Genomic DNA, 15,103 nt, shown 5'->3' with positions numbered 1-15,103 from the left:
CAGAGAGAATTAAGTAGGGAGCGGAAGCTATAGCCTTTGACAGTGCAAAACGGGATGTAGCGCAAAACAAGTGGGCTACGTTGCTATTTTCTCTGTTTCTGTACAATCTCTTTTCCAGTCACATGACTTTGTTTTAAAAGCAAGTGTTTTACTGGTTGTAAAGTGTTGGGGGTGTGGCACTGTGTGAACCAACCAGCAGCAGCCTCTGGCAGTAGCAGAGCTGAGCGCGTAACCATCGAAACCTGTCAGTTCGTGTTTCAATCACATTTAATTTCTCAAATGTTAAAACTAACGTTTAATCGTAACTAGTACTATTTAGAAGATAAAAGGTGAAGTTTTAATTACTCCTTATAAAAAGAATTTAATATTTAATAGTAATTCTAACAGGGGTAAACGTTGAAAAAAGGTTTTGTAAGAAGTCCAAGGCTTAGAGTAGAGGCTTCTGACAGTGACAGAGAGCGTCGCGATATTTGGATTTTGGACACGCAATAATAATGCGAATTGTTTGTAAATATGGCTCTTGCTCGTCTAAACAAACTTCAAGCATTAGGGAGGTTAGAGGAGCGCCTGGAGTGTTTTTTGTGAAGTTTCCATCTTTAAAAAACGAAAAAGAAAAGTGTCAACGATGGGTTAATGCCTGTAGTCGAAAAGATTTCACCATAGACAAGGTCTCTCATGGTTCTTATATCTGTTCAAGACACTTTTATGGTTTCAGAGGTCCAACTCCCGAATATCCAGATCCTATTCCGTTAGCATCTGTTTGGGAACCCATTCAAGTAACCTAGTTTATATTATTTGTTTATATCTGGAGTATTGAAAAACATATTTTTTCAGGAAGAAATAACACTTATCGCAGATGTTGAAGAAACACAGGAAATTAATGATACACAAGAAGCTTCTCACAAAGGATATGAAGAATGCAATGTAAGCAGGGATTTGCAAATAGTGAAAACTTCAAGTTATTTACATTATTGTCATATACAGGGTGGAAGAAATCAGACCAACAGCTACCTTTGTTAACGGCCCCCAATATTGCCGTCGGGTGACTTCACTATACTACAGAGCAGACCTCGTACACAGAGTGTAAATAAATACGTAGCATTGTAAGAAAAAGAGATGTTTTAATATGGAACATGTCTGAAGGCTATCAGCCTCGGATCTACGTGACTTCATGACTTAACCCCAAGAAACCTTATTGAACAACGTTAATACTACGATATTCCCTTAACATAACCCCCATAGGAAGACATCAAGTGGGGTAAGGCCAGGAGACCTTGCTGACCACGGGATTGGTCCACCTCTACCTATCTAACAGCCATTAACGAACACTGACCGCCCAATGTGGTGGCAAAGCTCACGAATTACTGCTTATGGTAATGCGTCTATCGCTTCACTAAACTTGTGACGCAGGACGTCCAATTACGGTCCACCAGTAATGTTCTCATCGAAGAAGAAGGATCCGTTAAGTCGGTACCCATGAATGCCAGTCACACATTTACCTTCCATCGCAGTTGATGGTAATGGTGTCGTATCCAACGATGGAAGACACATTGAACATCTACGCTGATATGTTTGCAAAACAGATTGTACTGTACGTTTCAGTGTGCGGCCTAAGTTCATAGGCTAAAGAGTAGGGCTATGACAATTCAATGTGTGTAGCATTCAGACACACTCCCCATTATCACGTTTATACTTGTCTTACTTTAATAAAATGATGTGAATCCCAAGGCGTTGTTATTTACACTCTGTTTGCCGTGAATCCCAAGGCGTTATTATTTACACCAAGTTTAATAGGTCTAAATGTAGTATATTCACGGTATCTTTCGGCAGTTTTCGGGGTCGTCCACAAAGGTAGCTGTTGGTCTGATTTCTTCCACCCTGTAGGTGTCTGATCAGAAGGGATCCCAAGATATCTTAGACTTGAAAGTATTATCACCACCAATGTCTTGGTCGATGGAAAAAGTAAACCAGGGTGTTATGTTCATAAAACACATAAATGGGAAGATAGTTTTATCATGTTCATTTGTGGGAAATGGACCTGTTACTGTGACAATCACTGCGTTGGGTAAAAACATACCGAGTGATAAAATTGAAAAACATCTGGACATTAAAACAAATCGTGACGTTTACAACTATTTATCACAACTTGATAAATTTAAGATCTGCCCAGGAAATAATGATGGTGAACTGGTCAGGCTTTACAATGTGAGACGCCCAAATAACCACAAACGAAATAGCAATTATTCCAATGCTTTAAAAGCTGTTTACAGCAATAGATGCGAAGGCCTAGTTCCGGTTAGCAAGAATCGTTGTGCTTCATGCCAACAATATCGGTCAAGTTTAAGAACATTGCGTTGTCGTTACCAAGCAATACGTAAAAAAGTAACTAAAGATATTACAATAAAAGACAAAACTAAAAGGGCATCCAAGACGAAATTACTCCTATCTGAGAAAGGTAAACAAGACTTATCAACATTGAAGAGGCTTTTCAAAGAGAAACTTAAAAAAGAGAAACCAGGATCCTTCATGGCTCTTTTTATTAAACAACAGTTATTAGCATTGGAGAGATCTAAATATGGCATGAGATGGGACTCATTCTTCCTTAAATGGTGTTCCTATATAAAAAACAAATCCAAATCAGCCTACAAAGCTTTAGAATTGTCTGGAATTATAAAGCTACCCACGACAAGAACATTGTATCATCATGATCACACTATAACAAACAAATCAGGATTTAATGAAGATGCTATCAATGAAATGATAAATATTACAGACATTGATAACCTTCCAGAACATAAGAAGTACTTTGTTCTTCTTTTGGATGAAATGGCTATCAAGCCAGACCTAATTTGTCATAAAGATACTGGGTACTTCACTGGTTTTATCGATGTCTTGGACCATCATAACTCTCTTAATGACACTGTGATGAGAGAAAAGGGAACAACTGTGCCACCTTTAGCAACAAGCATTCTTCAACTTATGCTTCGTGGCATAACAAGCAATATTAAAATTCCATTTGCCCATTTTCCAACAAAAGGAGTAACGAGCGCTGAATTATATTCAATTGTTTGGGAAGCCATTTCTTTGTTGGAAAACAATGGATTTAGAATTGTTGGAGACGGAGCTTCAATAAACCGTAAGGTTTTTCGCATGTGCGCTGATCACCAAGGAACCAAAAATGTACCTTTTGCCACTAGTAATATACACGCTGCTGATGAAGAAAGGGACATATACTTCCTGTCAGATGCACCTCACCTGATAAAAACAGTGCGTAACTGTGTAAGCAACAGTGGGGCAAATTCCAATTTTCGTAGCCTATGGATAAATGGCGAAGATATTTCCTGGAAAGTTATCTTGCGCCTTTACTACACGCAATTAAGAATGAAAGGCCAATTTAAAAATGTTTCCAAGCTAACATACAGTCACGTTTTCTTGAATGCATATTCAAAGATGAAAGTCAATTTAGCTTGTCAAGTTCTGAGCAAGACAGTTGCGTCTGCGATAGAAGTCCTTTTCGGAGAAGATAAATACAAGGAAACGGTTAAATTTATTAGGACATTTGACAAGTTTTTTGACTTGTGCAATGTTGGAAATTGTTTTGAAGCCTTGGCAAAGAGAAAACCCAACAAAAGAATATATGAGCATGAGCATGATGAACGATTGCAGGTATTAAAACTAATCATGGATGGTTTAGTCAAATAATCATGTTATATAATTTGTCATTAAGTGGTTAGAAGTTGACTTTATAAAATACTTGGATGACTGGGAGAGTGATGTATTAAATCGCCCAGGAGACTATTCTAAAACAGAAAGGAGCAACATGCTTTTATCCGCAACAACTATTGAAGGGCTACGAATGACAGGTAATTAATACGCTCTGAATGTAATATAAGCCACATTTAAATATTGTTAACCTTTTCTATTACAGCCCTTTCAACAGTCCAAATAGTACGATTTCTTCTGAAGAAAGGTGCGAAATATGTTTTAACCCAACATTTGAACCAAGACCCCCTGGAACATGGAAGGCAGAGATGCTCAGGAGGTCGAAACTGCAATCCATCAGTTTCACTATTTGAAGCGAACATGGATAAGCTGAAAGCCTTAAAGGGTTTGGTTGTAGAAGCAATTCATGGAAATACAACTATTTCTGAAAAGACGGTTCTTTACACGTTTATTAGATAATAAATATTATTAAACTTGTTTGTAACCAGATTTTAAAGTTTAAGAACATGTATCTTGATTTAATCACCAATTTTTGACCATATTAATGCACAAATACAATAAAATGCACTGATACAATCATGGAATAGGAACACAATTATAATACTGTTGGTTTACTACAATGAAATCAGCCAATTATTGCTGTGATTACCTTCAATTTTGAAAACTAACGTAGTGTTATATCACTTACTCTTTGAGGCAAATTAAAAAACAATTTCATGAACCGTATCACATTTGTTTTCCTAGATATATAAATTATGTACATTTGTTTCAAATTTATGCTAATTATTCTAAATAATAACAAGGTGTGTGAGTTAAAGGGTTGCATGTTTTAGGAACATTTGGTCACGAATGAATTGAAGTGAATATCACATTGGCTTGCTTATTGAGGTAAAAATTGCACAAATAGATCAAGGTCAGGATCATTATTCAGAAATGAATACTCTGAATGTTCATTTATGTTAACTAATGTCTGTGTTGATGTGTCAGTATCGGTAATACGAATAGTTGGGATTGGATCGGTAATCTGAATAGTTTGGATTGGATCTTCTGGTGGTATGAATTGTAGGAATAGATCTAGATCAGGATCACCATTTAAAAATTTGTATTCAGAATGTTCATTGAATTTAACTAATCTCTCTGATGACATTTCAGTATTAGGAATTTGAATTGTCGGGATTTGCCTTTCTAGAACTTTTACTGGTACAGATAATCTTGACTTTTTGATATTTGGTTTCATTGTACTTCTGGGTTGAATTTTAGACTCCTGACTTTTTTCGAGCAAAGATTTTCTTAAAGCTTTCTTAGCTTTGAGTGTTTCTTTCGTTTCGTATTGGTATTGCTCCAATAAGTCACGAACTAACACTTTACCCCTCGTGTTTAAAAAACAATCCACAAGTTTTAAAAGCCATTTTCTACTGTCATTTTCACTGTACATTGAATTCCAGAGTTCATTGATTTCTGAATTTTGAAAAATGTGTTGGATAGTTCGGGTTTTTAAATTTTGGTTCCTAATTTTTGACACATCAGTCACATAGATTAAGTCCGATATCTTTTTAATTAATTGGATTAGGTTAAACATTTCATCTGTAACTGATATTAATCCCCCCCCCTAGATAATTTAACAATCCAAGCCTCTGTTTTGTCTGATTCTGTAACATCGAGAGAAGACGGGATTTTGTCCTTGACTATCATTTTGACTAGGTTTGGTGGACATTTTTTGTTCTTAACCAACTGAAAGGCACAGTACCCTGCAACATATCTTGTCACAGGAGTATTTTCAGTAATTACTTTACTGTTAGTGATGTTGGCAAAGGGGTTTCGTTTCCGATGTTGCGATCCAAGCAGCTCCACCTTTTTCCTTTCCCGTTCCACTTTAGCATTTTCCTTGCTAACTGCATTGTCAACCCCAACTTCCATCTTGACCATAATTTCGAGAAAGAAGTATTGGAGAATGCGACTTACAACATTCCTTTTCATTGGTTGTGGGAGATCGTTAAACATAGGGCAAATTGTACATAAAAGATGCCCCTTTTCTTGTTCCTTCGTTTCTATTTTCATTAAATCATGCGTTTGTTGTAAAAATTCTTCCCTAGTAGATTTAAATTGTACGCATTGAACCTTTGTCACAAGGTATGGTATAAACTGCTCTCTAATGCCAGCGCTGTCCAGATGAGAAAAAAACACTCTCACAGCTTCTTTTTCAAAGCGAAATACGAACATCTGGGTCCTGATCTTCTTTAAAGTTAATTGAAAACAATGGTTTACAACACCTAAGTATTGTAATAATTATGAATATTTATAGGACCTATAATTAAAGTAACAAAAAAAGAATAATTACCTTTCAACTGAATACCCTTTAGGGAAGCCATGGCTCCAGCGGGCTAGCGCTAGCGCGTGGCAGCAGCGCGCTTGAAATTTGAAATGATTTCCCCCGCAATCCCCAGCCCAACGGTCTTATTAAACCCGCCCATAAAGGAGGTGCCTGTCTACGTCAAACCGGAAAACGGTTTGTACTACAATTTAAGTCACGTGGTTTTTAGAGCTACATTTTTCAACCAGCCTTCCGCTACCTACTTAATTCTCTCTGCTGGTACTGCTGAAAAAGGCTGACGAATATACATTACTTTTGTGGGTAACGTTGGTACTGCAACTAAAAATTGTACTGACTGCAGCTTCATCTATCAATAACCATCATTTATAAAACATGTTGAAAGTGGGTCATCAATTGTAGCCCTTTGAATTAAATTAAAATAATTGCGAACTATTAATTTAAAAAAAAAGTATAGGCCTACTGTTAATACTTGGCAAATCACCGTTGACTACAGTGTTAATTCTTGCGTTTAATAGCTATCAATTTACACAGAAATGTTGCGTTGGGGAGGAATGTGGATATCTGCTGTAGTAAACGTGGTCTTTCTTAAAGCATTACCTGATTTAAGATTTTATTCAATTGGATAGAAATGCCAATTTCTAATTAATACAATAAAGATTAATCAAAAATGTCTTCGTGGACAAAGACTAGAAAAAGTAAATGATAAGAGAACAAAATGGAATGACCGAAGTAACAGATATTAAATTTTTTCAGTTTAAAGACATGATTATAAAACATCAATTATTTAAAAAAAAATACTTATCTTCGTTTTTTTCACCAAAATTACATTTGCATTGTTTACGAAAGACAGGTTATTCATTCTATATATCATTTTTGGTATTAACAGTTTTCGAATGATAAGGATTAGAATAAATATCCGAGTATGGATATGGTTTATTTTTAAAGGTTCCTCTTTTCGAACTTAAGAGAAAACGTTGTTTAAAACGACTAAATGCTACCGAAGTTAGAAATTTTATCTTTCATCATGATTGGCATTTTAAACGTCACTTTAGGGTTGGTTTTGCGCCTGTTTTTATACGACCACGATTCGATTGGGTCCCATTTTTTGGGTCGACGATTTAAAATGTTTTATAAATGAATCATTAAAATTTGGATAAAAGATATTATTAACAAAAAACGTTTGGTATATTATTGAGTGCGTGAGAACTGTTTTAAAAGTTGTGATTGAAATTGAATTAGTTTGGTATGACTTCGACTTGCTATTTATGAGCAAATGTATAACACGAAACACGTAAATGGACACCGACAAATGGTGGGCTGTGTTTTTATTTCACTATTGGGCTTAGTTTCCAGTCTTAAAACGTATTGTAACGTACGTAGCTGCATCCATTTAAATATCACTAACGAGGAACTGTTTCTATCATGGCCTACACTGGAAATCTAGCTTTAAATATAAACGATGTCGCATGTATCTGTTATATAGTAAAGATTTGACACGAACCATTTTGAAAAGAATGGAAAATTCATGATTCAAAATTTTTGGGCAAATGTAATTTTGGTGAAAAAAACGAAGATAAGTATTTTTTTTTAAATAATTGATGTTTTATAATCATGTCTTTAAACTGAAAAAATTTAATATCTGTTACTTCGGTCATTCCATTTTGTTCTCTTATCATTTACTTTTTCTAGTCTTTGTCCACGAAGACATTTTTGATTAATATCTGTTCCTTCAGTCTTCATTTTAATTAAGATTGTTAAGAAACTGTTGCATTTTTAAAATCTGCACTAAGCACAAACATAAATATAGGGGAGCTTAAGCATAAGAGACCTAATATTGGTATTTAGTGACTAATGCTTTCAGGTACCAGTTAATCAGTTATCACCAATGAGATTAATTTATCACTGAAAACATCAAATTTTCATACTAAAATTATTTTGGCCTTTCTTTATCCCCTGGCTTTGAGTATTAAAATACTTAAAATAACTCTGAGAATTATCTAGAATCATATCTACTGATATTCCAAATTCAGAAGAATCAGAGTCATCGTTTTGAGTCTTTCAGATGATGGCTTGGACTTATGTTACTGGTTTTCGGTTTTCGTTGTAGCAGTTTAACTGAGACAAAGTTTCTGCCTGACAGCATAGCCCACTCGATCCGCGCTCATGGACGCAAGCTGCTCGCGCTTAGAGAGCTTTCAGTTGGAGAAGGAGATGAGCCTCGTGACATCATTTACGCTGCCATATTGGTGGGTTTAAAGCAGGAATGAAGCTGATACCACCCAATATGGCTACCAGAACAGCGGTAAGACTTGGGAGGGTGTGACGTACAACAATCCCATCTGAAAGCTCTCTATTTAATAATAATTGACCAGGTCTCGTCATCTGCTAAACTTAGGGATTGGACAATTATACTTTTTGAGTTAATGTCTGGACTCTGGTTACCCTTGCATTTTCTTAGTGGTCCCGTGGTTTAATTTTTAAACTGGTCATTTGCCCTGTGCCACCGCCTTATTTCCCCCACTGGACAAGGAAGCATTTCTCATAAAGGATAATGGCCATCATTGTTGTGTAAGAGACAGCCTGGCAGCCCCGTATTTGTTTACCCTGCCCATAGCCCACTCGATCACGCGTAACACGACGCAAGATGCAGAGGGCAGAGCAGCGTCCGTGAGCATGGATTGAGTGGGCTATGCCCTGCCTGGCCAAGTCAGCTGACTTAGGTGAAATATTCATTACTTCTATGCGACTTAACTCTAGACATTCTTGAACGAATCATCTTGTGAACATTTTATAAGACAGGCTTCTGGCGCTGGGTTTTTTTCTGAGCCAAATTTGCTTTTTAAATTTAAAAAAATAAATTTCAACCTTTTTTTCATCTCTTCAGAAATTTAATAATGATAGTGTGTTACATATTTATCCAAAATTTATATTAATTAATTAACACACTGTACATCGCCTTAATTTGTAATTTCGCGCTTGGAAGAGGCTGAATTAAAAATATTGATTTGGAGACAGGGATTAGTGATAGTGTGATTGAATTGAATCTATCATTTATTTTACCAGTAAAAAACGTATCTTCGTAGCGGTAACCGTTGGCTGCTGGCACCAGTCTAGAAACCAGGGAATGAACCCTTCTACGTAGTTTGAATTAATCTACTTTAAACATCAAAAATGTATCTAATTTAAACAAAAAGGTTTATTCTAAATAGCGGTTATAAATAGTAATTAAAAACGCAACTGTTACCTAATAAAAATGATTGCTAGAGCCGGGATAGAAAACATTGGTTGGTTTGTTGACAGGGTTTAGTGATCGTGTGATTTAATTATTCAATTATATTACCATTAATTTAAACCAATAAAATGATCTACATAGTGGTTATCGGTGGCACCAAATATAATCTGCACAGTTATCGTTGGAAAAATGGCCATTGTTTACTGTTTTGAGGTTATGTTAGAATAAGCACTAAATAATTAAAATTTAAATTGTTAACCTATAAGAATTATTGGAAAAGCGTCATTTAAAAATATTGTATGATTTGGTGACAGGGTTTAGTGATAGTGTGATTGAATCTATCATTTATTTTACCAGTAAAAAACGTATCTTCGTAGCGGTAACTGTTGGCAACAGTCAAAAAACAGGGAACGAACCCTTGTGCGTCTTTTGCATTAATCTACTTTTAACAACAAAAATTGATTTAATTTAAACAAATAACCTAATTAGCGGCTATCGTGGGCCGATGGCACCAGGTGAAACACCTTAAAACGTACGCTACACGGCCAATTGGTCTCTAGTCTCTACATACAATCAGCTGTATTTAAATTTTGACCGAGGCTTAGTGAAATCAGTCAATTTAAAAATTATCGGCTAAATCCTAAATTTAAATTCTTTTGTATTAAATTATAATAAGGTTTAACTTACGAAATTAAAATAAAATGAGGACGAATTAACCCCTTCTTTTATGTGAAAAGTTAAAAAATTCGCCTTAAGCTCGACATAGCCACACGCGTTGTCTAAACAAAAATCTTCGCTCAGTCGCTCTATTAGCGGTAAAACAGCGTAAGTCCAACAGTACGTTTCTCTATGATTTTAGCTAGGATTAAACCACGTAAGTCCAACAGAATAAAAGGTCGTAAGTTTAAGTATGTGCTTAAAAGTACAAAAAGTAATACTTAATATTAATTGTTTTCAATAAAACTTCGAAAGGCACCAGAAAAATGTTCAACCTTTCATTTAAAACCATTTTCAGACCTATCGAATAAATAGTCTTCAAAAAATGGTCGAGACCATTTGGCTATCACAGCAAACATTTCCTATGTTATTCCTATGGGAAAATTTCCCTTTTTTTGCCAAAATGTCTTAATTTTTTTATGGAAATGAAAACCACCCTTAGCAACTTTATTTTCTATGAAGAAAACTAATAGAGGGATCTCTTTGAAATTTTAACCACATATTAAGGGTCCGAATTTTAGTTCAGTGGAATTTTTTCAAAACAATTAATACAATACAAAAAAACTACATCCAAACAAAAAACCCTCCTTATACATTAAGAGCAGTATGAAGTCTTATCTAAGAGAGCGACCGCTCTCTCAGAATATCAAAATAAAAGTAAGAGATAAAGCACATGTGAACTAAAGAACACAACTACATGGTTAACACTGTATATATTTAAGTGACTGTGTTATTCTCTATTACTATTCTCCCTTGATTTGACTATATTAGATAACAGTATCTTAAATTATTTAGCGGTACTGTTACCTTAGTTACCAGCAAACTCGATTTTTAAACTTTGGTCCCAAGTTTTTTTTTTGACCAAGGCTTACCGAAATAAACTGATTTACAAATTACCTGATAAATCATTTATATAAAGTGTATTATATTTAACTATTATTAAGTTTTTGAAACGAAAGAAAGTGAAATCAAACCTTATATTCCACCTGTCTCTACCAAAAGTAAATAAATGAGGTTTTAACCGTCTTATCGACACTCGACAGCGCGTGGATTTATTCAACTTTTCAAGCTTGATTAACCTTCAATGGACCATTTCATCCATATGGCTTTAGCAAGAAACGCTGGAGTTATTATAAGGCAACTAAACCCTAAAAAAGCTAGTTTTGATCGCGATGACATTTTTCAGTAAATCGGTGTATGCCTAGTATAATATCGCAAATCAAGATATGTCGTAAATATTGTCAAAATGAATACTTAGACTTAATTTTTATCCAAGAAAATCGCTAAGCGCCTAGTTAAATGTTTTACCTTTCATTTAAAACCGGTTTTAAGTCTAACAACCGTATATTTAATTCTAAAAGTGCCTGGACAAAATGGTTGTTATCCAAAAAAATCCCATGTTATTTCTATGGGAAATTTCAATTTTTTCGTCAAAAGGGCTGATTAATTTAATGCAAATGAAAACCACGCTTAGCAACTTTATTTTTTATAAAATAAACTAATGGATGGATCTTTTTGAAATTTTAACCACATATTAAGCGCCCGAATTGTAGATCCGTGGAATATTTTCAAAACACTTAATAGAATACGAAAAAAGTTACACCAAAGCAAATAACCCTCCTTATACATTAAGAGCAGTATGAAGTCGTATCTAAGAGAGCTATCGCTCTCCTAGAATTTCTTCAGCTATACTACATATGTATATAGAATAATCCTCGCTATAGTGATTACAAGGACAAAGCTAAGGCCTAGACTCCGTCAGGTAAATCAAGTGTTATCCGTAATAGGCTTAGTGAACCAAAGAGGAAATAATTGAGACCTGAGATGAGGTAAACTATGGGTTTTGATTTTCTTGTCCGTAATGAGGAGACATTAAAGGGTCAGAGTGAGCCGAAGGTTAAGTACACGTTTAAATAAAAAGGTCTAAATTTTATTATAGAAGGTAGCACCATGGTGACAATTCGATCAGTGAAAGGGCTAATCGTAATCGGGTTGTAGCTTCGGAGTTTTCATTCTTGTTATGGTGCGCATTGACTTTCATTGCGTCTAACCACAAATCAGCTATGGTGATAATTAACGTTAACACTCGGGTTGGCAAACTAAGAATATAGTTGAGGTGAAACGAGACAGTAGTGTTTATACTGCAAACCAGTTGTGAATGTAGCTATGAGAATATAGGGTTAACAGTTGAGGCGTAGACGATCGGACCTTTTCAAACACATAAAGGTTATAACTCTCCTAAAGTTATCACTTCATTTCCTGTTTTTTCCTATTGACAATTTTCCATGTGTCCAAGACATATCTTCATTGGGTGTAAAATGTGTTCCGCTTTACTGTATATTCGCTATGCTTGGAATACTGCTTTAAAAATTCGTAAATTTTTACTTCAAAAAACGAGAAATAAATCTATATCTAGGTGAATAAGTTTGTAGTAGTAGTCCTCCTCTTGACTCGGAGAGGTAATATTTTGGTTTTTCCAACTTGTAATGATTATAGGTTTTGTTCCAATCCTATCATTCTCATTTCTGTTCGTCCTCCTACCCTGAGGCCACTGCTCTACTCTAATATGTTGGTGAGCAACTTGCCTTCGATTGTTCGTAACATACAAGGCATCCCTGGTTGGCCCACTTCACATTCTCTAATGGCCAACTCTCAACACCTACCTATGCCAACTAAATCAGTTTAGAATTGCTCAGCTGTTAATTCTAAATAAAAGGCAATGATTAGAGGTGCTGGGAAAACTAGATACACTCGACGGGCTCTATTTGTCAGTTTCCTGGAAAAGGATGTACTTTCTTCAGACATAGTTGTGCTTAAGGAAAAGGCTGAAAGCACTAAACAAATTTTCATCAGACTCAAAACTAAAAATCCTGACTCTGATCATTCCTCATTCTATCTTGCCTGTGAGGATGACAGCGAATTTCAAAAACTTTCTGACCGCGCTATTTGGCCAGTCAATACTCCGTTCCATTTATTCAATAAATTGCTTTCCCCCACTCTATTCGGGAAAGTAGGGCTTTCATACAACCGGGCTGCCAGGCCTGTAGTGCGGTTTCTGATAGGAAACCGATCTCCATGATTATAAGCACTGAACGCATTCAGACTTGGGTTTTAAAGTTGCAAAGACGTTTATCTAGCCAAAGCCAACAGCTGAGAAGCCATAAGTCAACAGCTGAGAAGCCATAAGCCAAATACGTTTGAAGTTAGGCACCGTACAAGGCTTAGGTATGAATAATGCGGAAATTGAAGTTCTAAAACCGTGCCATAACACTCCTGAGAGTCTAAAGCGACAGTGTTTGACGTCAAAACCAAGTAGGAACAGTCCCAAGGAAAATAATATTAAAAGGTAAACAGTTGCTTCTTTCACGTTTTAATTTAAGTATATGGGTAATTAGCTCACGATTAATATGTTGATGCTTGTATTAGGAAAGCGTTTTGTGAAAGTTTTGTACCGCGACCAGAAACCAGTGCGAAAAATGGGGATGAAACGAATGACAAGAAACGAAGAGTTACAGGTGTACCTATCCATGATTTCCCTAATGGATCTTGGACCAAACAGTTAAAATCACTTCCAATACAATTTAACATTAGCCAAGTTGTCACTTTTTTTACGAAAAACAAGGCAAATAAGCACCTTGAAGATGGAAACCGAATGCAAAAAGCCAAAAAGGTTGCAAGTGTGTTCATTTGTGATCCAGGGAGTGATAAGGCCTTCATTTTTGTCAAAAGTATAATTGTTCCATCTTATAAGCTTTATATATAGTACGCAGTGCAATTAAAACTCGAAAAAATAAGCGGGGACATATTAGATGGTTATTGTGAGTGCCCATGTGGTAACGGTGGTGTTTGTAAACACACTTGTGCAGTTTTATGGTTCCTGTGGGAGTGCAAACTAGAAAAACTCTTTTATATTCCACATGATAAGTCATGCACTGAGGTACCTAAGAAATGGGGACTGAAGAAAGGAAATGTAAATATTCAAACTAAAAGCTTTTCTAATTTACAATTTAAAAAACACAAGCCAAATTATTCTAACGAAAACCCTGCCCCAGTGCTTCCAAAACCCAAGTACTCCTCACTTCCAGTTTTGGACACTGAAGAGAAACGTAAAGCGGATGAAATGGATTAAGAGGCACGGATAGAACGTGTGTCCAATAGCTTTGGGAAAGGAGCTAAGGTTATGTGGCAAGAAATCTTAGCGGAAAATAACTACCTTCCCGTACCTGAAGAAACACATAATGAAATAGAATCAAACGAGAGTTTACAGAAACAGCAAGTTCCTACCATTACGCCTGAAGTACCTTTTCCAGAGATACCTAAGTGCCAAAAAGATAAAATATTTATTTCCGAGTGTGTTCTTACGCTTATCCAAGCTAAAAATCTTGAGTCCTTAACTAGAGGTCAATCCAACTCTCAGCTATGGAAAAGTGAGAGAGTAAATCGAATCACAGCTTCCAAATTTGGAGATGTTATTAAAAGAAAAAAAGAAATCACTCCAAAATATGTTGAAACTATTAGAAAGGGGTCTGATCTCAGTGGAAATGTCTTTGTCCAGGAAGGCATTACCAACGAAGGAAATGCAATAAATATGTACAAAGTTTATAAAGCTGGAACTGTGATATGCTTCAACGTTGGATTTTGTGTAAATCCTTCTTTACCAATAATTGGAGCTAGTCCCGATCAAATTTGTTACGACAAAAGTAAAGAAGAATTTGGTTTACTTGAAATTAAAACACCGGCCAAAGCAAAATAGGAAGGGTATACTGTATCTCAAGCCATTGACAAAAAACTAGCCCCTTGCTTGAAGAAGGACAACAATGGAGAGATAAGTTTAAAGGATAACCACAATTATTATTTCCAAGTTCAAGGTCAACTGGGTGTGACCGGCTACAAATGGTGTGATTTCTTTTTGGTTACCGGAAATGATTATTTTTGCCAAAGGATTAATTTCAACTGTGATATATTTAATGATTTAATGGTTCCAAAATTGAGTGAATTTTATTTTTGTCATTTTTGACAAATATTTTTATATTTTCACATTAGTTATTTTTGATTAATATTTTTATATTTTCACAAATGTTTGAAAATAAAATTGTATA

General features: G+C 35.5%; 1 protein-coding gene and 1 long non-coding RNA gene across 3 annotated transcripts; one reads left to right on the top strand and one right to left on the bottom strand.

The window, feature by feature from the left end:
• The first annotated feature begins 406 nt into the window (after positions 1-406).
• Positions 407-2,687, top strand: LOC149622678 (uncharacterized). The gene is made up of 5 exons (XM_089853543.1): positions 407-776; positions 835-924; positions 1,885-2,295; positions 2,369-2,455; positions 2,551-2,687. Exons 1-4 carry the CDS (start codon positions 495-497, stop codon positions 2,384-2,386), a joined length of 801 nt encoding a protein of 266 aa, XP_089709669.1. The 5' UTR covers positions 407-494; the 3' UTR covers positions 2,387-2,455; positions 2,551-2,687.
• Positions 2,688-9,125: 6,438 nt separating this feature from the next.
• LOC149622677 (uncharacterized) lies at positions 9,126-10,538 on the bottom strand. Of its 2 annotated transcripts, none has more exons than XR_016374976.1 (3): positions 9,769-10,538; positions 9,396-9,518; positions 9,126-9,232 (listed from the first exon to the last, which is right to left on the bottom strand). It is a non-coding gene; the product is annotated as an uncharacterized LOC149622677 (long non-coding RNA). The 2 variants fall into 2 exon arrangements; XR_016374977.1 differs by having other exon boundaries at positions 9,126-9,208.
• Positions 10,539-15,103: the final 4,565 nt, after the last annotated feature.

The sequence above is a fragment of the Phalangium opilio genome, unplaced genomic scaffold, assembly GCF_054372755.1.
Source record: "Phalangium opilio isolate 3A_F unplaced genomic scaffold, DU_Popi_V2 ptg000194l_1, whole genome shotgun sequence".
Lineage (NCBI taxonomy): Eukaryota > Metazoa > Arthropoda > Arachnida > Opiliones > Phalangiidae > Phalangium > Phalangium opilio.
The sequence above is the reverse complement of the archived record's forward strand: the minus strand, read 5'-3'. Positions and strand labels throughout refer to the sequence as shown.